The sequence below is a fragment of the Vombatus ursinus genome, unplaced genomic scaffold (genome assembly GCF_900497805.2).
Source record: "Vombatus ursinus unplaced genomic scaffold, bare-nosed wombat genome assembly UNPS02006779.1, whole genome shotgun sequence".
Lineage (NCBI taxonomy): Eukaryota > Metazoa > Chordata > Mammalia > Diprotodontia > Vombatidae > Vombatus > Vombatus ursinus.
Window position 1 is genome coordinate 13,688,693 of NW_020946557.1, and position 21,330 is coordinate 13,710,022.

Genomic DNA, 21,330 nt, shown 5'->3' on the forward strand with positions numbered 1-21,330 from the left:
CATCTTACACATGAGACCTGGGGTTCAGGGAAGTTAAGTGACTTGCAACATAGTAGGCCCTTAAAAAACACTTTTCTCTCTAGGCTGCTTTCTATTCTTCAATTAAAAATAAATGTTTATGTGTATACTGCTACATTTAAGTCATTTATAGTCATTATTAATAGAATTACAGAACATTAGAATTGAAAAAGACCATAGAGATTTTCTAATTCAACCTCTTCTTTTTACAGATAAGGAAATTGAGAACCCAAGAGGCTTAGTGACTTGCCTAAAGTCAAATTGCTAATTTATGGTGGAGTTGGCAACTAAATGCATGTATCCTAAACCTTATCCAGGACTGTTTCAACTATACTGTGCTGCTTTTCCAATTAACACTAAATAAAAAAGATGTGCTTATCCCCAGGACTCTGCATAGTTACATAACATAGTATAATCAACAAATTGTTCCAAAATCCTTAGAATAATTTATTTTCATGTAATTAATCTTCATTATTCCCATCTTCTTCCCCATGGCTTTGCCCACATTGTCATCTGTTAAATTTCTAAGTAAATTTAGCAGATATTTAGTTGAAGCTATCAAATGCAATGGTTTTCTTTCTTAGAAGTTAATTTCATTCAGTTAATACAATTCTTTGGTTGAAGCATTTTAACTACACATGAGAGGATTCAATACATCAACTCAAGTAATTGGGGTTTGTTCTATTGTCTTTCCCCTATAATTTTCCTGTAAGTGTCATGTACAAATCAATATTCCTTACCTACCCCTAAATCCTTAGGCAGCCATTCAATCTCTGGCAAACTTGTACCCCTAAAAGGATAGAGAAAAGGATGGTTATCATATTCGGGGTTTATCAATAGTTATTTTACTACTAATGAATCATCTTTTCACATTTCTTTTATCTATGAAAAACCCTGTCCTAAAAGAAAAGAAGACTTACAAAACGGATAAGAATTAAATCCTAATGTGTGAAAAGAAAATAGTGGCTCTTATAATAATCCTCCTAGATTGCATTTTACCACTTCAGTCCTGTGTTATTGTGGAATGGAACATGAAAAGTATTTAAAACTACTAGTGTCAGATATTTGAGAACAGCTTACCTACAGAATTGTGCTGTAGCAATTTGTGCTTACTTAGGCTGCAGCAAGATATCACCCTCACTCATCTTCAGAGACAAAGACTGGAAAATGGAATCCATTAAGACAGTATTCAATATCTTTCAGTATATATAATGTATCTGGATTTCGGCAAGGCCTGTGATACTGCTAAGATATCCTTCTAGTCAGGATGAATGTAAGACAGTCTGGTGGATTGATATTTATTGAATAACAATATCCAGAAAGTATTATGATTGATTTAGAGTGTGGTTTATTCATGGTGTGTCACGGGGCTCCATTCTTAATCCTGTCCTGTTCTACATTTTCAATCTTCCTATCTTTAAACGTCATGTATAAAGACATAGAAAGTTCTTCACATTTTATTGTTTATATGGAGCTGGGAAAGATAGCTCATAATTTGAATGGCACCAGAATCTAAATTTTAAAATCTCAAAAGGTTGGAATAATAGACTGAATCTATTATCTATTAATACAGATCAATGCAAAATTCTCTTAACCAAGGTTTAAAAAAATTACAAAATTCTAGAATATGGAAGATATGCCTTAGTGGTAATTTAATGGAAAAAAAGTGAGGGGTTTAGTTGAATGTGGCAGTGTGATGAGGCAGCTGAAAAAATGTGAATGTAATTGTAGGAAATGAAAAGATATCTAGTATTTAGGAAAAGGGAAGTAATATTTCTACTATACTCTGCACTAGTTAGATCACTCTTGTAGAGTTGTGTTATGTTTAGTTTTGTATGCTGCATTTGAAGAAAGACATTTTCACACGGGATATTGTCCAAAAAAAAAGGACAATCTAGGATCCCAAGGGGTCTGAAAGTGTTGAAGTAATTGGGAATGTTTAGCCTAGAGAAGAGAATTTGATGGAGGAGGAAGATAAAATTATTTTTAAATATTCGAAACACTTTCATATTAAAGAAGAATTAGATATTTTTCATAGCTACGTGGGGCAGAATTGGTTGAATATTACAGGGAGGTAAATTGTGGCTTACTTCAAAGAAGCACTCTCCAATTTCATTCCATTCTATAAAATTTTATTGAGCTATGTATGAGCTAGGTGATACATTGATTCATTTGAAAAGTATTTATTAAGCACTTGCAGGCTTGTGCTAGGTGCAGGCTCTGTTCTCAGTAAGTAGATGTTTTATGGAATACAACATTTAAAGATAGATAAATATATGATAATTTAAGGATACATTATGCTAAGCATTATGGAGAATACAAAGTATATACAAATGCAACACCTACTCATACCCAAATCCAAAGACAAGTAGAGTCCCTAGAGTGGGGATACTTTGTTGTTGTTGTTGTTCAATCCTTTTCAGTTGTGTACGTTTCTTGGGAATTGGTGTATGGAAGTTCAAAGCTCACCACCAGAAGGTTGGTGGCCTGATTTTGTGTTTGTGTGTGTATGACCACCTCATGATGACTACTTATTGAGGTAGAGGGATTTCTATGGTCAATGGAGAATGTGCCTACATTGATTAAATCAGGAATCTTCTAAAGTATTTAAGTTGTATTATTGCTTACTCCTTTCAATCCTATCCGACTCTTTATGACCCCATTTGGGGTCTTCATGGCAAAGATACTGGAGTGGTTTGCCATTTCCTTCTCCAGCTCATTTTACAGATGAGGAAACTGAAGCAAACAGGGTGAAGTGATTTGCTCAGAGTCACACAGGTAGTAAGTGTTTGAGGCCAGATTTGAACTCAGAGAGATGAGTCTTCCAGACTGAAGCCTGGCATTCTATAGCTGCCCATATTTGAGTTGTATTAGCTTATTGTTAAGCACATAGTGGGTGATCATTAAGTATTTGTTAAGTAGGTGCATAATTGCAGGTTATTTGCCACCATTAAATTCACATTTTTGTGGGTGGTCTGGGTATGTGATGGTGATAATAATGCTAGCTAGCATTTATATAGTGCTTTAAGGTTTGCAAAGTGCTTGGCATTTTATTTGATCCTGACAACAACTCTGTGAGGTAGCTGCTATAATTATCCCTATTTTACAGATGAGAAAACTGAATTTAGTGATTTGCCCAGAGTCACACTGCCAGTAATATAAAGACACTGAAGGGGGCAACCATTGGCAAGATGACAGAAGAAACAGTTCACTTCAGAGCATGGATTCAAACATTACAATATAGTTTCTGGAATTTCTTTATATAGAGGAACATATATTTTTTAATGTTTATTTTTAAAATCACTCTTATTTTATATCATCAAACTTATATAGTCAAGCAAAACAAATTTATATATTGGCCAAAGAACATAGAGTTAGAGCTGAAAGGGACCTTAGAAGGCATCCGGCATCTAGCTCAACCCTTTCATCTTACACATGAGACCTGGGGTTCAGGGAAGTTAAGTGACTTGCAACATAGTAGGCCCTTAATAAGTGTTTAGTGAATGAGTGAATGAATACTAAACAACATACATAAGTTTTGAGCAAAAAGCATTGTAAGCACGTGAGGATGAAGTGTCAGCAGCTGAAAGCAAGAGAGGTCAAGTTTAGCAAACAGGACAGTCACTGAAATGGCAGTGGATTAAATATGTGCCAATTCTATGAAGGTATTTAGATAGTAGCATCAACATTTAACAGCAACAGCAAACATTTATTAAGGATTTCTTTGTAGAATAACTCTATGCACTAAGACAAAACTGTACATCATAAGAGGGACAGACTTAACTGTGGAAGTTCCAACCCCTCCCTCAGGATTTCTGGAACTAACCAGTAGATCTAAATCAGAGGTTCTTAATCTGGGGTATGTAAATTTTTTTCCTTTTTTTTTTTTTAAGGCAATTGGGGTTAAGTGACTTGCCCAGGGTCACACAGCTAGTAAGTGTCAAGTGATTGGTCTGAGGCCGGATTTGAACTCAGATTCTCCTGATTTCAGGGCTGGTGCTCTATCCACTGCACCACCTAGCTGCCCTGTATGTAAATAAAAAAAAAAAATTTTGGTAACAATATTTCTATATAATTGGTTTCCTTTTAATTTTATTTATTTTATGCATCTAAAAATATAATACTGAGAAAGCCTTCATAGACTTCACCAGCCTGCCAAAGGAGTCTGTGACACCCAAAAGGTTAAGAACCCTACATTCAGGTTTTGTTGTAAGTTAGTTGTTCTAGTTTATTGACAAATCAGAGAGTGTGCCCTTGGGCTGGACCAATCTTGAAGATCTGTGAGACTCATTTGTATTGTGGTCCTTCTTGGTCCCTGCTGATTGATAATACATCTTAGACACCGAAGGAAAGTCACATAAAATCTTCCACTTATGGCATCCTGCCTCTCATGTCCCCATCTCTCATATTTCCTTCAGAGTGCAAAAATCAAATAAATATCATTGCTTCTGAAAAGGAGGCATCATTTTGTTGCTCTAGGGTTCTACTCACTATCCCTGTGACTTCACCTTTTCTGGACATTCATCACTTTCCTATGTGTGCTGCTTCCCCCTATTAAAAAGTACATTTCTTGAGAATAGGGGCTGTCTTTTTTTTTTGTTTGTTTGTTTGTTTTTTGTATCCCTAGGTCTTAGTATAATGCTTCAAATACAATAAAAGCTTAATAAACACTTTTCCATTCATTCATGGTGATTTTGGGGCCTCCCAGAGAATACTAATAGCTGCTCAAAACTCTCAAAATAGTCTTAGAAATATTTTGCTTTAACATAAGTCAGCATGACTTCTAAACAGACATCCATTTCAGCTACTCTCTACATGAGTAAGGGCATGGAGAAGACTACACTTGGAAGCAGACACCCCTTCAATAGCTAGTTTCTTTAACTTCTGCTCTCCTCCCTATGCTGGCTTAGATTGGTAGCTCTGGAGAAACCATAGGGTCCTATAGTGCAGGCATGTGAGGGCTTAGTCTTTAAAAATGCTAATCATTCAGATATCCTGGCCAGCTATTTCTAGACAGTTTCTACTATATAATCTGGGAAAAGAAGGAAAAGTAGCCCACTTTTCTCTACCCAGACAGTTCTCATTTCTTTTTTTTCCTGGTAATGAATCCTCATCTTACCCTTTCTTGGCTGCTTTCTCATTGCAATCTAGCTCTGTTATTCTTGCTAAGGACAATGAGAGCTCTAAAATCTGCTTGCTTTGTGCTGGGAGCATGTCAGAATAGCTTTAGCTCATTGATATCCAGGCAGGGAAACATGCATCATATAGGGGAAAAAAAGGCCCTTTATTCCCTCCTGGTTTAACTTTATTTTATCTCATATTTGAGAGACTCTCTCTCTCAAATATGAGATAAAACAAAATTAAACTAGGAGTAGATAAAGGTCTTTTTTTTTCAATATTGAGAGAGAGAGAGACAGAGAGAGATAGAGTCTTCAACATCCTTTGGTTTAAAAAACTTGGCATTACTGTAATTTTCTTCATGGGGCTTTCATTTGTCACCATCTTCATGTTCAACGGAAATCGATCTGAATATCCTATTGTGAGTTTTTCTTTTGCCTTCTCACAGCCTTGTGTTACTATTGCCAAAATTTCAAGCTAAACCTGAAAGACCCCCTCTCATTTTTTGTTTCCTTCCCCTCCCCCCAGCCCTAAGAAGTCCTCCCCTGCCTAGCCCCATCAGGGATAAGGGCTGCAGTGTGCAGGGTGGGTGGTGCCTGCCCTACTCTGCTGACCCAGTGGCCTGAGCCAATCACAAAGAGGATTGGGCCCCTTGCTCCTCGATTCCATTCCCCCTCCCCATCTCCAGGCTCCTAGAAAGAGGGACAGAGGAGGGGTGGGGATTTCAGCTCTAATCCTTGCTCTTTGCCCGCCTCTTCTTCAAATAAGAAGCTGGAGCTGAAGTGCAGGAGCATTTTCTAAACCATAGGGCCAGGAATATCAGGCAGATCTTCTCAGTTGTCTGAAGCTAGAGAGGGAGAGGAAAAAAAAAATAAGAATGGTGGAGGCTTTTTGTGCTACCTGGAAGCTGACCGACAGCCATAACTTTGATGAATACATGAAGGCACTAGGTAAGTAAAAGACAAGACTAACTCTTTCTGAAAACCACAGTATGTGTGTGGTGGTTTTCTGATTCCTTTTTCAACTGTTGTGTGTGGAAGTTTTTTGTTTTTTTTTAAAGGCTGAACCTAGGTCTTCAATTCTGAGACTATGCTTTTTCCAGCAGATTAAAGGACCGAGATGATGTAAATGCAGCCTTTATTATCTCTCCCCTCTCTTCCTAAGCCTGAACTCTTCTGATTGGGTTGTGTTTACCACTTGAGACTAAAAAGAGCTTGCAGATGTTTTGATTTTATCTTTTCATCAGAGTTTCAGTTATTTTGGCAGATAAAATCATGTTACATGACTAAATATCTGATTGTGCCTTAGGATGCATTGCTTTCCAAGATAAGCTTTGGGAGTGGGGTAGGGGGTGAGAATGGGAGAAAATAGGAAAAACAAGGAAAGGCTTTGAATGTTGTCTGTTAGTGCAAGCTCTCATTGGAAGCCCAGTAGTTTTTAATCTGAGAGTGACTAGTATTGTTTCTCATTGGTGCTGTAGGAGTGGGCTTTGCCACTAGGCAGGTGGGGAATGTGACTAAACCAACAGTGATAATCAGTCAAGAAGGGGACAAAGTGGTGATCAGGACTCAGAGTACCTTCAAGAACACAGAAATCAGCTTCCACTTGGGAGAAGAATTTGATGAAACAACTCCAGATGATAGGAACTGCAAAGTAAGTAATTCAACTTCTTCCTGGAAAGGGAAGAACCAGGGTGAGGTGGTTAAAAGGGAGATTTAAGCTTTAGGATGTCAGGAAAATAACTTTTTCAAAAGGAGAGCTATCAAAAGTGGAATGGACAGCCTTGGAAGTGGGAATTTCCCCATTATGGGAGTCTTCCAGAAGAGGCTGGATGATCTCTGGTCATCCATGTGTATCTCTCTCTCTCTCTATCTATCTCCTTCTTGCCCCCATCTATCTCTCTGAAATTCTTTTCAAGGTATGTGTTGAATTAGATACACACTAAACTATCAACTTTGAAATTCTGTGTTTAAAATCTCCTCACCTATTTCTTTCTGGGGGGGATTTCAATTCAGTGGTGCCATTTTCCACTGGGAAGACTTCCATCCTACTGCTGGTGCTTGGGGTGTTAGATCAACTTTGCTGATCCATAATCTATTTTCAGTTCTATCTCTAGTTCAAATTTTCCCATTCCATTAAAGCTACATTCCGTTCTTACCCTTCATTTTCCCCTTCAGCTGTATTCCTCAAACAGTGCAAAGTCTGAAGTGTACACTCAAAAGAAGGGAACATGCATTCCTCCTAACATCTTTGAGAAGATTAGATGAACAATATTATAAAATTGTTTCATTTCAAGGCTTCATTTAAGTGCAAATGGTATAGAGACAAGTGATTATTTGTTTTGGTATGGAATTTTAATTTCTGATACATGAAGGCATTGAATTTTGAACTAAGATATACACTCTAATAAAATGATTAATAAAAAATAGAGAAGTTATATAATTCATGTTTTAATGATATAATTTTTATAGTTAATTTTAGTATAGCAATGGTGATAGCAACCACAGAATGGGCTCTTACCATAACACCAGTCAGTTGTTCAAGTTGTTTTAACATAGATTTCCTTTAAAGAGAAGTTAAGAATTGTCTCACTTCCTTCTAGGCTTAAATCTTAACCATTTTATTGTTGTCTTACTTCTGTTGTGTTTTTATTCTCCACAGTCTGTTGTGAGCCTGGATGGTGACAAGCTAGTTCATGTTCAGAAATGGGATGGCAAAGAGACAAACTTTGTAAGAGAAATTAAGGATGGCAAAATGGTCATGGTGAGTAAGAACAATACATTCCACCTAGAATTCATTTGGTTTACAATATGCAACATGAGTAGCAAAAACATATTAGTGTGTGTAAAAAGAAATTTTCCCATAACTACTGTTTGAAATGCAGGAGATAGGGTAGTATATGAGAAGTCAGTCTTGTATATTAAGTATAGCAAATTTCCTCTTTTGGTAATTATTACAGTGTGTGAGAAAAAGGACTTTGGTTGAAAGGAATGTTTAAATCTCAAATGAAATAAATAATGAACTGTGAAAATATGAAAGAGATCGATAATCATTTTATCATTAGAAGAATACTAAACTTAATAAATTAAGTTTCAAAAAATAAAAATTTACATATCCAATTGATGAGCAGCAAGAAAATATTATCACTAATATATATTTAGAACATTTGTATGATTTTAAAGTACTGATATTCAATATTTTCAGTAATAAAAAGATAAAAGTATGTGCTAGCAAAATAAATGAAAACTAATTTTCAAACTTAATTTCCTCAACTAATTAAGTTGAACAGAAGTGGTTTTATGAGTGTAAAAAATGATATAATATTTTGACCCACCTACTTTGGGCAACTTAATGTGTAATGTAGGGCAATGACATTTTGATGTCACGCATATATTTGAGGGAACTCATTCATTCTTTGCAGTTTTTTAAACATATTTAAAAAAAGAATCAGAAAAGAGTTCATTACATAAAGCTTTGTGCTATTTGAATAATAGGCTCTGAATACTTGAACCATCATTATTTTGCAATGAAATGCAAAAGGTCATTGCATTGCTGAGCGTAAAAGGTTAGGGAAAGGGAAAAGAAAAAAATGTACTAGCAACTAGATTTTTCACCTTACCTAACAGTGCATTTACCTAGAAAACATTAACCATAGATAGATAACATATTTCAGATCCCACTTCCCCTCCCACCCACCCTAGCCCCTAATCCCCACCTAGATTTATATGATGCTATTTATGCAAAGTAGAAAATACTTTACATACACTGGCATGCAATGCAGGCCCATTTTACACATGAGAAAATCGAAGTAATTTCTTAAACTGATTCTGTAACTTGCCCAATATGAATCAGGTAGTAAATGTTCACTCTTTTGACTCTAATTCCAATGTATTTTCCCCTCATACTTGTTTTAAGTAAAGGTTCAACTGTGGTCAGTGATGAATTATATACCAAATTTCAAGAAAACTAATCAAAGAAAAAATGATGGAAGACAATGACACACTGAACTCATGCAGATGTCACATGTGTTTGCACTTGTATGTGAAATGATAAATCATAAAGGAAACAGTTTGGCAAAGCATAAATACCAATTTTTTTTTTTAATTTGACATCCATATGCTAAAAAACACAGGTCAATAATTTGGACTACTTTAACCATATTTGCAGTCCTACCCTGGATTCCACCATCAAACACAAAGGACCACACATTCACCTGGTGAATTTGTGTCCAGCTTTTTCAAAGACTACATCTTTGTTCAGATAATTTTTGACTGGCTGTGTTCAAAATCTGCCAAAAATTCAGTGATACCAAACTTAGGAAATTATGCTTTGCAAACCAGTACAAGAGTTCTACATTCAGATTTTTTTTTCCTTTATGAAGAATGACTCCTGAACTACCATTAATTTCCTTACACACAGCTGAAAAAATCATCTAGGTATATCAGGCCCAAAGCTTAGGTTCCCTCAGTTAGACAGTATGATAAAAGTGACAGAGCATCAGAGTTGTCATCAGGGTGACCTAATTTCAAATCTTTCCTCAGACACTTTCTAGTGGTAATGTTCAGTATAAGCTATTATTATTACTTTGATCATTTAAAGTATAATTAAGTTTTTTGGTTTGACCTGGTTCCCTTGCCAAGATTTATCAGTTCACTTTGTTCATAGAGACTTACAATATGTATATTAATGAAATATTTAGAACCATATATGATCTTAAAAAAAAAGTAGGTGAATCAATCCCTGAATATTCAGGCAAATTTTCAAATTTTCAAGGATATGAGTTTCAAGGCTCCAGATAGTTTAAGCTACAGTTTAAAATATAAAAAGAAAAATACCACCACTGATATATTTTTTTCCTGAATTTAAAAACTTATTTATATTTTAATATTCTAGACTCTCACCTTTGGAGATGTGGTGGCTGTTCGTCACTATGAGAAGGCATAAACAGCATCATGATGGTCCCCTGTCCAGATGAATACTTCAAGAGAAGTTTTTGTTTTTTTCTGTCACTCTGATATGAGTACCACCATACTACTGATGTGAATGCCACTGTGACCTGGAAGGTGATGAGCCTTTTAAAAATGTTGCTCAAGTCAATTATCCCACTTGTTGTAAATTGAATACTTACAAAAACTTTGCATGGTCTTGGAACCATATTTTTTACAAAAGAAAAATAAATAATTTTTTATGATTTGTGGGGGAAATTAAAGTCAAATAAAGATAACATGTTAGAAACATGTGTAACTTCGTGAATTAATGAAGTACTTTGGCTGGGAGGTAGACATTAGGGCAGCTTATAACAAATTAGCCTTTTATTAGTTCTTAGAGTCTCTTTGTGCAGAATGCCAAAAAAAAAAAAGCCCAATTAAGTACACTGAAGCTTTGTTGTAACACTATTCTTAGAGTCAATGCCAAATTATAGACGAGAATATAATAAGGTACTTTTGAAAATTAGATCCACTTGTACAGGGGCCAAGACACACCTACTATCTTGGGTTGTTAAAACTAGGCTTTAATACGGTCTAAAGAAGCAAAATGAAATTTTCACATTTTATTATTTAAAAAAAGGTATACAAAAATAAACTGGAATGGAGGGAAAACTTGTCAGTTAAGATTTAAATTTGAAAAAACTTTTTTGTGTCATGGACTTCTTTGGCAGTCTGGTGAAGCCCATGGATACCTTCTCAGAATAATATTTTTAAATGTATAAAATAAAATACATAGGGTTACAGAGGAAATCAATTCGATTGAAATAACATCATTATATATATAGATACATATATGTATGTATGTATGTATGTATCTATCTATCTATATCTATATCTATATATATATAAACACACACAAGTTCACAGACCCTAGGTTAAGAAGCTATTTTAAGGTCAGCCCTTTTAAAAAAGAAATTAGCACTTTATCTGACCTGATTTCTAGAGCAAAAAAAAAAAATACAGGATTTTAATTTACTGTCCTTTTGATTTCTTAGGAAACCCCTCTGTGTGATCTGAAAAAAATGGGTAAACATTGTTTTTCTGGAAAAATATATTTCCATTTCAATGAGTATAGCCACTCTAAATCCATTTAAATTTATATTTAGAAATATTTTAAAACTTTTATCTCAAAGTATTATGAATAGTCTTAGCAAGATGCTGAATTACTTTAGTGACAATGATGTCTAGTGGGATAATTTTAAAATCTGATAGATATCTTGAATTAACATGTGAATGAAAATAACTACATACAATCAATTTACTGTCTGGTGAGACAGAGACTGCCTGGGGAAGGAATCCCTACAGCTCTCCAAATATTGTGTTGGGACTCTGTTATAAGGCCTGAAATGGGTCAGTCAGATGATGTTTGCCATACCATATCCTGACATCTGTCATTTCTAAACCCTTCCTGAAAAAATGATCAACTCAGATCTGTCTTATGGTGTGCTTATGTGTAATATTTGTTTCCCACCTCCATTTCTAGAGATGCAAAGTTGGCACTTGGGCTTCTTGAAATGGAGTTGGATTTTATAATAATGACAATAATTTCCATGACAATGCATGTATTTGTTTCATGAAGTAAAGGATGAAAACTTTTCTTTTCCCTGTTGGGGGACTGTTAAATGGGATGGAAAGAAAAGCTAAGCTAGAAAGGGTGGCACTGGTGACAGGATTTGAATTTAAAATAGCTAATGTTGGCAATCTTCCTGCCTTCTCCTTACATGCATTCAAGCTAATTCGAAGTACTTTCTTCCTCAGATCTTACCCTGTTTACATAGCAACAATGGCATACATTTATATAGCCCTTAACAATTTACAAAGCACTTTCTCATAGCATCCTTGTGTATTCAGTAGCACACATTATCCCTAACAGCTGGAGTCCTGGAGTCCCTTCTTCAGCTGGGCAGAGGGGCAGTGGAGGAGTTAGAGCAGCTGTAGCAGTGACTGCCACATCAGATTTATCAGAAATATTGGTCATGACAAGATGACTTGGGGCATTGTGTGCAATCCTTGGGTCCTCCTTAGACAATCCTTGGGCCAGAAGATTAGAGGCCTGGTTGTGCAGGGACGTCATTTCCTATTGCTTAGCTGTGCCCTATGGCATTGCTTCAGTGCAGCTAGACCATAGGAGTGAGGTAATAGAGGAATCAGGGACTGCTAGCTTGGGACCACTCTGGTCAGTGGTTTACAGGCTTTGCTATCCACCGTAGAAACAGAGAGGAGGCTGTCCTTTTAATGCCCTATAAACTCATCATTAAGAACTTTAAGGAAATTGGATCCCAACACCTTTTCAGATATGAATTGTCTGTACTTATAGGTTAGAATTATAGACTATTATCTTTAGAGGAACATAAATCCATAATGAAGAAATAATTTAAAGTTGGGAGGTAATAAGCTAGCTTAGCTCACATGCCCTTTTTTATGGTATGGAGGGTAAGATTCAGTTCAATTCACCTAGCATTAAGACCCTACTGTTTGCAAAGCGATGTAAGTATGAATAAAGTGGGTAGAGGACTAGTTTAGGAGTCAGGATGACCTGGGTTATGTTGGCGGTGTGTCCATGGAAAATTATTTTAACTTCTTAGTGCTTTAGGCATTTCTTTCAGAGTATAAATTAAAGAGGATTTGATAATATAGATTGGTGAGGAGAGTTTCCATACTGGGAATTACCCACATCAATGCAATGAGAGATCTGGATTGTAAAAAAAAATATATTTAAGGCCGTTTGCCTTGTTTTCATTCCTCTGAAGGTGGCACAATCACTTTCCTAGGAATAATATAGTTTTCACAAGATGGTGAGTATTTTATAGCATTTCACTAGCACATTATGATTTTCCTTCTGGCTGTTGTTTTTCCAGTATTTCCATGTCTCATAAAAATATTTGTTCTTGGATCTCTTGTGTAAAAGAATCTTTAAGTTGGGTTTACTCTTTTGAGGTAAACATTCCCAGGACTCCCTGGCTTTCTTTGTAGCTTTTTTGAAGTTGTTCTAAGTCCAAGCCTTGTGTTTTGTTCCTCTCTCAGAGACTTGCCTTTGGAAGCTCTTCTTTTCTTTTCCTCCCTCTCAGATTGTTAATGACTGAAAAATTGTCTTCTCAAATGTTTGCAATCTCTGTTACCTAGACAAACTTAAAATGCTTTGTTTCTGTCTGATGTTGCTAATGTTAGACTCAGTGTTACCACCCGCAATTACTTTGGTTTACTTTTCTGCTTGTTTTCTATAGGTCTTTCTTTTGCTATGGATCCATTTTATGCAAAAATAATGTTTTTCTTTTAGTACTTGTTTCCTTTATCCAACACATTGAGGAGCTGAATAAGCTATGTGTATCCCGTTTTCCCTAACATGATTCCTTGAGGCCAAGGTCACTCACTGCATCCTGGGCTAGTCATCTTGACTTTCGTCTTGCCATTGGACTTTGATGACTCTGAAGGAAATAGTGAGGCTGACGACTTTCAGCAGCTCTGCCTCACTTAAATCCAGTTGCAAATCAAGACATCACCCTTGTGATGTCATTGGTCCCCTTTGAGAATGAAGAACGATATTATTATCGCCATTTTTAGACATGAGAAAATTGATTCTCAGAGAGTATGACTTACTCACCTATAGTAACAAACCCAGTAAACGGGGCAGAGGAAAGGAAAGAGACTCAGGACTTTAATCTAGTTATTCCACCTTTACTGACCTTTCTACCATACCACATTGTCTCTAAGCATGTCAAGAAGCTAATTTCTTTGTATGTTATTGATAGGTATTTACTGTAAGAACAACAGTGACAAATGGCAAATACCAAAGGCAATTTGACCTAGAAGTCGTTTCTAAGACACCAAGTTCAAAAAGATAAAGACTATACTAAAAATAAGTGTTGCAACACAGAGCAGTCATTCCCTAATCACAAGCTACTGGAAGACAGGATATCATCTCATATTTGTTCTCACCAACAATACAGCCAGTGTCCCTCTAACCCTCCTGGAGAGAAATATAGATCTATAATTTATAAATGTGTGTACCATGGTCATGATTAGGTTAGATAGACAAGAGGGTTATAGATTGGTGGGTATAAAAGAGATAGATAGGAAAGAAGCCACAGGATATTCTATACTATTTTAATTATGCATTTTATGGATGAATATTCATTTTGTACATATATGCTGTGTCTCATAGATGGTAGGCAGTATTTTATTGGCTTATCTTGGAGAATTGCACGTGGAATAACATTCCCAATTTATTTATAAATGACATTAATGATGGTTCAAAAGTCATCTATCCCAATTCACTCTTTTCTTCTCTATTTGTTTCTTTACTCTTTGGACTAGAATTTTAGTTATCAATCAACATATACTCTCATATTTTGCTGTCCTGAAAATTGTCATTTATTTTTTTTTTCTCTCCTAGCCTTTATTGCTCAGATGTTTTTCCACACACACCTTTAACTCCAAAGCTTCTTTTCTGAGCTGATATTTTCCAAGTACCATTTTTACCCTATGGTGAGAAAGCAGTTTGGTACTTCTTACAATTTTGAATGTTGTTTCAGCATGTCTCTGACTGGACTTGAAACATAGGACTGTGAAGCTTTGGTTTCCCATTCAAAGCCCCATTCACTGGTCACAACACTCATTAGATTACACAGGGAAAAAAAAAGAATGTTTTTCTTGATTGGAAATGAATGCACTTTCCCGGAAGAGTTTGCTGAGGGCAAGAAAAGAGGAAGATGTTTTCTTCCCCTAACGAATTTCCACATTCTGATAATTACATGTAGGAGGAGCTTGTTGTCTTTAGGACTTTTCAGTCTTACCATGAAACAGTCACTAAACGCACAAGACTAAGCAATGGGATATTCGCACCCCTATGAGACTAAGGTAGCTAACTTGTCTCAAAGTGTTTTTGGGGAGAAAGAAAACGTACTACCCTCATTATGAATCTCCTTTCAACTCTCTTAAATACAGAACAGCAAAAATCCAAGACACTCTCTCTCCATCCCAAGCCTACATTTTAGCCAGTTTTCAAAGACCAGGAGGTGCATAAGGGTTTGCAAGTTTTTTTTCCCCCTAAAGAAGTTCAAACAATTCTCAGAAAAGAGGTGTTTGGATGGATATATATTGGTAAATAGTTTTTTGGGGTTTTTTTTGCACATCGTCTCATTAGAATGAGCTGTTTGAGAGTGAGGACCGTGTCTCCCCATTTCGTTCTATCCCCAGAATTTAACAGTGTCCGGCACATAGTAAAATCAAATGCTTGTGTGGACAGACGATGATGAGTGTGAAGAGATTCGCACGGCCCGAACTCCTAGAAGTAGGAGCGGGGATACTCGCTAATGGAGAACAAGACCTTGGAGTGGAGGAGTTGGAGTTAGAACATACAAGGCAGACGGTAGCTCCCGGAGTTAAGCTGCTCAGCTCTTAACAACGCCACTCTGGCCACACGTGACAGGCTCACCCAGAGCCTCCAGCAAACGCCTCCTTTTCCCACCCCACCCCCCGGGGACTGACCTGGGGCCTGAGCTTAACCACCCCAGACAGAGCGACCTTCCTGGGCAGGCTCCAGAGAGCCCGACCTGGGCTATGGAGCTGAGGGGCGCGTTGTCCTGGGCATGCTGCCTGGTGAGCAGCTTGTATTTATGTTCTGCCTTTGTTCTCCCAGTCGGGAACTCTGCCCCTGCGGCCCGAATTCAAGACCCTGCGGTTGGTAAGTGCTCTGCCATCCCTTCCTAGAGGCTGGCTATGGAGAACTGCAAGGAATGGGAGCATAGACGCAGCAGTCTTTAGATAAATTATTAACACATTTTTTTAAAAGAGCCTTCTTCATTCCCCTGACTTCATTTTAGCCGTAGGGGGAGGGAAAGCACTTTTGAGTTGTCTAAAGCTTGGGTGGAAAGAGAAGGCAGGAAGGAAAGACTCAAGGAGGGGGAAGGATAAAAGTATATGGGGAGGGTGGAGGGTAAAAGCATGATGGGGGCAGGGGAAGTGAACTGAAGGGAGGGAGCCCCCGTCTGCCAGCCTGCTTACCCTAAGGGCGGAGAGTGAGACTGTGATGGGGCAGCTGCTGCTTTGGGATCTGCTCTCCCAAATCCAGCCCAAGGGAAACTGTCAGTCAAACAAAGCTGCCTCTGGTAAGAGTGAGCACCAAACACTCGAATAGTCAACTCCAATCTTTCTTTGTTTTTACCTGCGCAACCACTCGTTTTATTACCTTTGGCTGCTTGGAATCCTAGGTGGCTCCTTAACCTTTCTGGAAAACGAAAGCTAAAGATCTTTCTTCCTCTTACTCTGAAGTTCCAGCGGGAACGAGGAAAAATTGGTGAAAATGCACACCTCCCAGTGATCTGACTTGAGGCTGGCCGGTGCACAGGCCTGCTTTCTTTCAGTCCTACTCAGGATTGCCGTTTGTTATCTTGCTTTAACGACTCAAAGATCTAGGTGTTTCTCCACCCTCCCCACCCCCAGCATCCCGGAGCTCTTCCAAAAATGAAACTCCCCCGGAAGGACTTGGCTTTTTCGTGGAAGTAGCTGACTCTTAAGCGTGTGCAGTGGTTAGCATTGAAGCAAACACTTCTGTCTCTAAGCAAGTGATTATTCTTTTGTAATGTGCTGGGGCGCATACCTGTCTCTGGCTGCCAAACTCCTGTGACTCAGCTGCTCTGACAAATCGCTTTCCTAACTTTAGTGAATGGCAGACATAACAAGAAAGCGTCTCTGATGATTTCCCAAGAGTTAGCTGCTCCTTTTGTCTCGTTGCTACACTGTGCTGTAAAAGTGTACTGAGCAACTGTTCCGTGCCAACCATGGTACTAGGTCCTGGGGGAGAAAACAGGATTCAGATAAGTGGGGTTCCCTGCCCTCAGAAGTTCCTTTTCTAGACCAGGTTGAAGTGACACTCCTTATTGGAATTTAAAGATGCAAATTTCTCAGTGTAAAAGAGCTAATCATTCCTTGATTTTAGGGATTTAGTAGAAACTTGGCTTCTAGTGAACTATGTTTAAGGTCAACAGTTCGTCTTTTGGGGAAAGGAAAAATAAAGTTTACCTAGACCGGTAGGAAGTGAAGGGCAAAGGGGAAAGTGTAGCCGTCAAGTGTTTGAAAGCCTAAAGTGCTAATGCAGTATTTGAAGATTTCTGTACTATTGTGTATGATTATTACTGAAGGTGAACATTTACAGAAAAAACCAGGACTTCAGTAATTCTTACTACAAACTTTGTTACCCCAGGTTTATTTCCTTACTCCCTAGTCCCTACTCTTTCAAGGTTTTTTTTTTATTTTGGTAAATCTGGAGAAGTGCTGTCAGACTTCACATAGGTGTGCTTAATTAATTATAATGCATATCACTATCATATATTTAGCACATATATTCTTTGCCAATCACTGTTCTAAGTCAGGTATATACAAAAACCTGACCTTTTAGAACTTCGTCCCCTAGGGAGACCAAGGATTTGTAGATAAGTAAATTTGGGATATGTATAAAATACACAGTGATTCAAGCATACTAAAAAGTGGGGAATTCATGAAAGGCCTTTTGAAGGAGGTGGTAAATCCACTGAGCTTTGAAGGCAACCAGGAGTCCTACTGTTTACAGGTCTGGAGGGAGAATGTTCTAGATATAGGGGACAGCCTGTGCAAGGGTAAGGGGGTGGGAGATGAAATATCGTGTATAATGAATGGCAAGAAAACCAGTTTGACTAACAAGCCACTAGTTTATGAGGGGAAGCAACATGCAACCAAACCTAGAAAGGGAGGTTAGGGCCAGATTGTGAAGGGTCAAATTAGAATTTATGTTTTATCCAAAAGGTAACAAGGAGCAACTGAAGCTTCACGAACAGGGGTTTGATCTATGCTTGTCCATAGTAGTAAAAGTAAAAAAATGTCAGGGCCAAGATTCATTGCTTCATAAGTTAGAACAGGAGTAAAGTGAGAAGTCTTTCTAGTGGAAGTCCTTCATGTTACAAATGAGGAAACTCTGGCCCAGAATTATCATGACTTGTCTAAGCTCATACAGGATTTGAACTCTAGTTCTCTGATTTGAAATCCAGTACTTTTTCTGTCATAAAAATTAAGGAACCAGGATTTGAACCTAAGTCTCCTGACTCTGCAGGCAGTGAGGTAGCACAGTGGATAAAGTGGGGCCTGGAATCAAGAAGACTCATTTTTGTCAATTCAAATCTAGCCTCAGATACTTACTAGCTCTGCGACCTTGGGCAAGTCAACTTAATCTTGTTTGCCTCAGTTTCCTCATCTGTAAAATGACCTGGAGAAGGAAATGGCAAACTATTCCAGTATCTTTGCCAAGGAAACTCCAATGGGGTTTTCAAAGAGTTGGACTGGACAATAACAATAACATTAACAGCCCCTGACTCTAGATCATAAGGCTTCTGAATTTGAGGGGATTGATTAGTAGGGAGAGACTTGGATAAGGTCTTATCTTTTCCCTTCAAAAATCTTTGCTGGCCCTCTTTTGTGTGCTGAAACAATCTTGATACCACCTTGCCCATGCAGCATTATCTTATGTTAATCCTCTCCATACACTCAATGGGTGGCAGAAGTATAGCAAATAGAGGCATTGGAGTCAAGTAGACTGGTATGCAAAGCCAGGCTCTGATAACATATTTTTTGGGTATTTTTTTTTTAATTTTAAACTTAAATACAAAATGAGAAAAGAAAAAAAATTGCCATGTACACAGCAGACCACATGAGAGGATTCAATATAAAACAATACATTTCTACTTCAAGAAAACCTATGTAATAAATACTACACCTTATTTTCAAAGCTGCCCAGCTTTTCTTTGCTTCCTTGTTGGTTTCTAATAACATGTTTACTGTGTAACCAGCACTTAGCTTTGGGCCTGCTTCAAAAATACATGTTGACTGATCTTGGGCAAGTCATTTTATGAATCAGTGCCCCAGGCAATTCTCTAAAACTAAATTACATAGCAGCTTCTAATTTGAATTAGTAAACTGATAGAGGGAATTCCTCTCTGACGTTTATCCCTCCCCTCTCCTTTTATCTGTCTCTTTCTCTCTTCTCTTTTCTCTCCCTCTCTCCCTGCTCCTTTCCCACTCTCCCCTCCTTCTCTTCCCTCTTTTCCCCTCCCTTTTCACATCCCTACTCTGTTAATTTATTATAAATTTTTAAGCCCAGTTCAGGTGTCCTCCCTGAAGTCTTCCTTATTTCATTTCCACAGTCTGTAGTAACCATACCCCATCTCAGCTTTGCAGTACTACTTTTCATGTTATCAAGTATTATTCTGTATTATTGAAGCATGTGGTGTATTTCTATTAGGGTAAGTTTGGTGTGCCACCTAAACTTTGTATTCTCCCAAGATCTTTCTTCCTATCCTAATCTTAATTTTATAGTTAACCAGTTCAGTTTGACACTTTCCTCTGCTCTTGAATCCCTTGCGTCTTTTTCTTATCACCAGGCATGCTTTGCCTAACCCCAGCCCCAAATTATCCCAGTCAGTCTCCACTGTTTGTATTTTGGCTGCTAAAAGATCCTGGAAAAAGTTCACAAAACCTTGCTGACTAGATCCACTACTAATTGACATTGTCTAATTTCAGTTTTTGTGTGCTCACTATTGCATGGCAATCCTTCCCCCGCACCCCCTTCACTAATGCAATCTCTATTTCATTTCCTACAGAGATTGTTCCAAACCTTCTCTTCTGTCTTCTAACCTCCCATGACACCCTTTGCACCTCCCTCTCAGCAAAGAACCTTTCATACTTCACTGAGAAAATAAGATGCTATTCTCTGTGAGTTCCTGCTTCTCCTCTCTAACAATCTCTTTGGCTTCATCACTCACTCTCTCTTCTTTCATTCCGGCTCCTGATGCACTGCTCACCAACGCCAAACTTTCTGCTTATGCCTTGATCTCACTCCCTCCATTGACAGATTATTCCTTCTGTGCTGCCTACAAGCATACCTGGTCTCTCTTATCTTTTAAAGCAAAATCAAACAAAACCAAACAAAAAACAACCCTCACTTGGTTCTACCATCCACTCAAATTATTATCTTTTATCTCTCCTTTTCACAGTCAAACTCCCAGGAAAAGATGCTTACACTTCTTGCCTCATCTCAACTTATTACTGTCTGGTTTCTAGCCTCATTACTCAACCGAAACTGCTTCCTCCAAGTTTGCTGCTGGCCTCTTAATTGCTAATTCTGAAGGCCTTTCTACAGTTTACATCCCTCTTGACCTATGCTGCATTTGACACTGTTGACCACCTTCTTCATCTGAATACTTTCACCGGTCCGAATGTCCATGCCATTGTTTTCTCTTAGTTTTTCTCTTATTTGTTTAATCCCTCTTCCAAAAAAAAAAATCAAACTGGGAGGGGTAGACCTTCAGGGTTTCTGGCCAAAAGAGAAACTGTTACTATTTACATTCACTCTGAGCAAGGAGGGCTCAGAAGTGGTGCTTGGGCAGGGACCTATTGTTGTTCAATCTATGAGCTCCAGAGTGAATTGGGTTTAAAACTTGATCTTTGAGAAAGAAATCTAGCCAATAAACCCCAGAGAAGGAAGAGAGGGATAGGGACATGAGACTGGGAGATGGGACGACAAGCTGAGTTACCCAACTGGAACTGGCCAGCTGAGTCCTATTCAGGCAGCTCAGACTACTCACAGGTTGTGTTTATCTTTTGTTCTTGAAGATGACCATGACATCAGGGAGATGATGATATGACTGCAATTGACTTAAAAGGGTCATCCCTTGACTCACATCTTAAAGAGACCTATTCACTGAATGGGCCTTACCTCATTCAAAGTGAGAACCTGAAGAGACCTTAGCTTAAAAGGGTCAGAGTCTTCCATTGCATCCTGGGCCATCTCCAGTTATATTGGTGAATATCTGGCCACTGAATCCAGAGGGCTCTGGAGGAGAAAGTGAGGCTGGTGACCTTGCACAGCCATTCCTCATTCAAGTCAAAATCAATTGTAAGTCATGTCATCATCTCCCTGATGTCATGGTCCTCTTCCAGAACAAAGGACAAACACAACAACAATTTGTCTAGTTACTTTTCATACTCCTTTGCTGTATGATCATCAATGTATTTAACTCCAGTTGTGGATATATCCCAAGGCTCCATCCTAATCCCTCTTCTCCCCCGTCCCATACTTTTTCTTAGCAACTTGAAGTCTGTGCATTTAGTTATTATCTCTAAGCAGATGACTCAGATCTCTCTCTCTCTCTCTCTCTCTCTCTCTCTCTCTCTCTCTCTC

At 38.0% G+C, this 21,330-nt stretch overlaps 2 protein-coding genes and 1 long non-coding RNA gene across 4 annotated transcripts in view; 2 read left to right on the forward strand and 1 right to left on the reverse strand.

Annotated features, from left to right (window-relative positions):
* Window positions 1–4,064: 4,064 nt before the first annotated feature.
* Window positions 4,065–16,566, reverse strand: LOC114033101. Its single transcript, XR_003567923.1, has 3 exons — window positions 16,312–16,566; window positions 6,714–6,809; window positions 4,065–5,983 (listed from the first exon to the last, which is right to left on the reverse strand). It is a non-coding gene; the product is annotated as an uncharacterized LOC114033101 (long non-coding RNA).
* On the forward strand, window positions 6,014–10,331 carry FABP7 (fatty acid binding protein 7). Its single transcript, XM_027848553.1, has 4 exons — window positions 6,014–6,086; window positions 6,617–6,789; window positions 7,798–7,899; window positions 10,030–10,331. The coding sequence occupies exons 1-4, from the start codon at window positions 6,014–6,016 to the stop codon at window positions 10,078–10,080; spliced, it is 399 nt and encodes a 132-aa protein (XP_027704354.1). The 3' UTR covers window positions 10,081–10,331.
* SMPDL3A (sphingomyelin phosphodiesterase acid like 3A) overlaps window positions 15,514–21,330 on the forward strand; it is an 87,880-nt gene continuing 82,063 nt past the window's right edge. The window contains exon 1 of one of the 2 annotated variants that reach the window (XM_027848552.1): window positions 15,514–15,807. In XM_027848552.1, the coding sequence (XP_027704353.1) occupies window positions 15,684–15,807 (124 nt within the window). In that variant the 5' untranslated portion in view covers window positions 15,514–15,683. The remainder of the gene's footprint in view (window positions 15,808–21,330) is intronic. The other variant, XM_027848551.1, reaches the window with a different exon arrangement.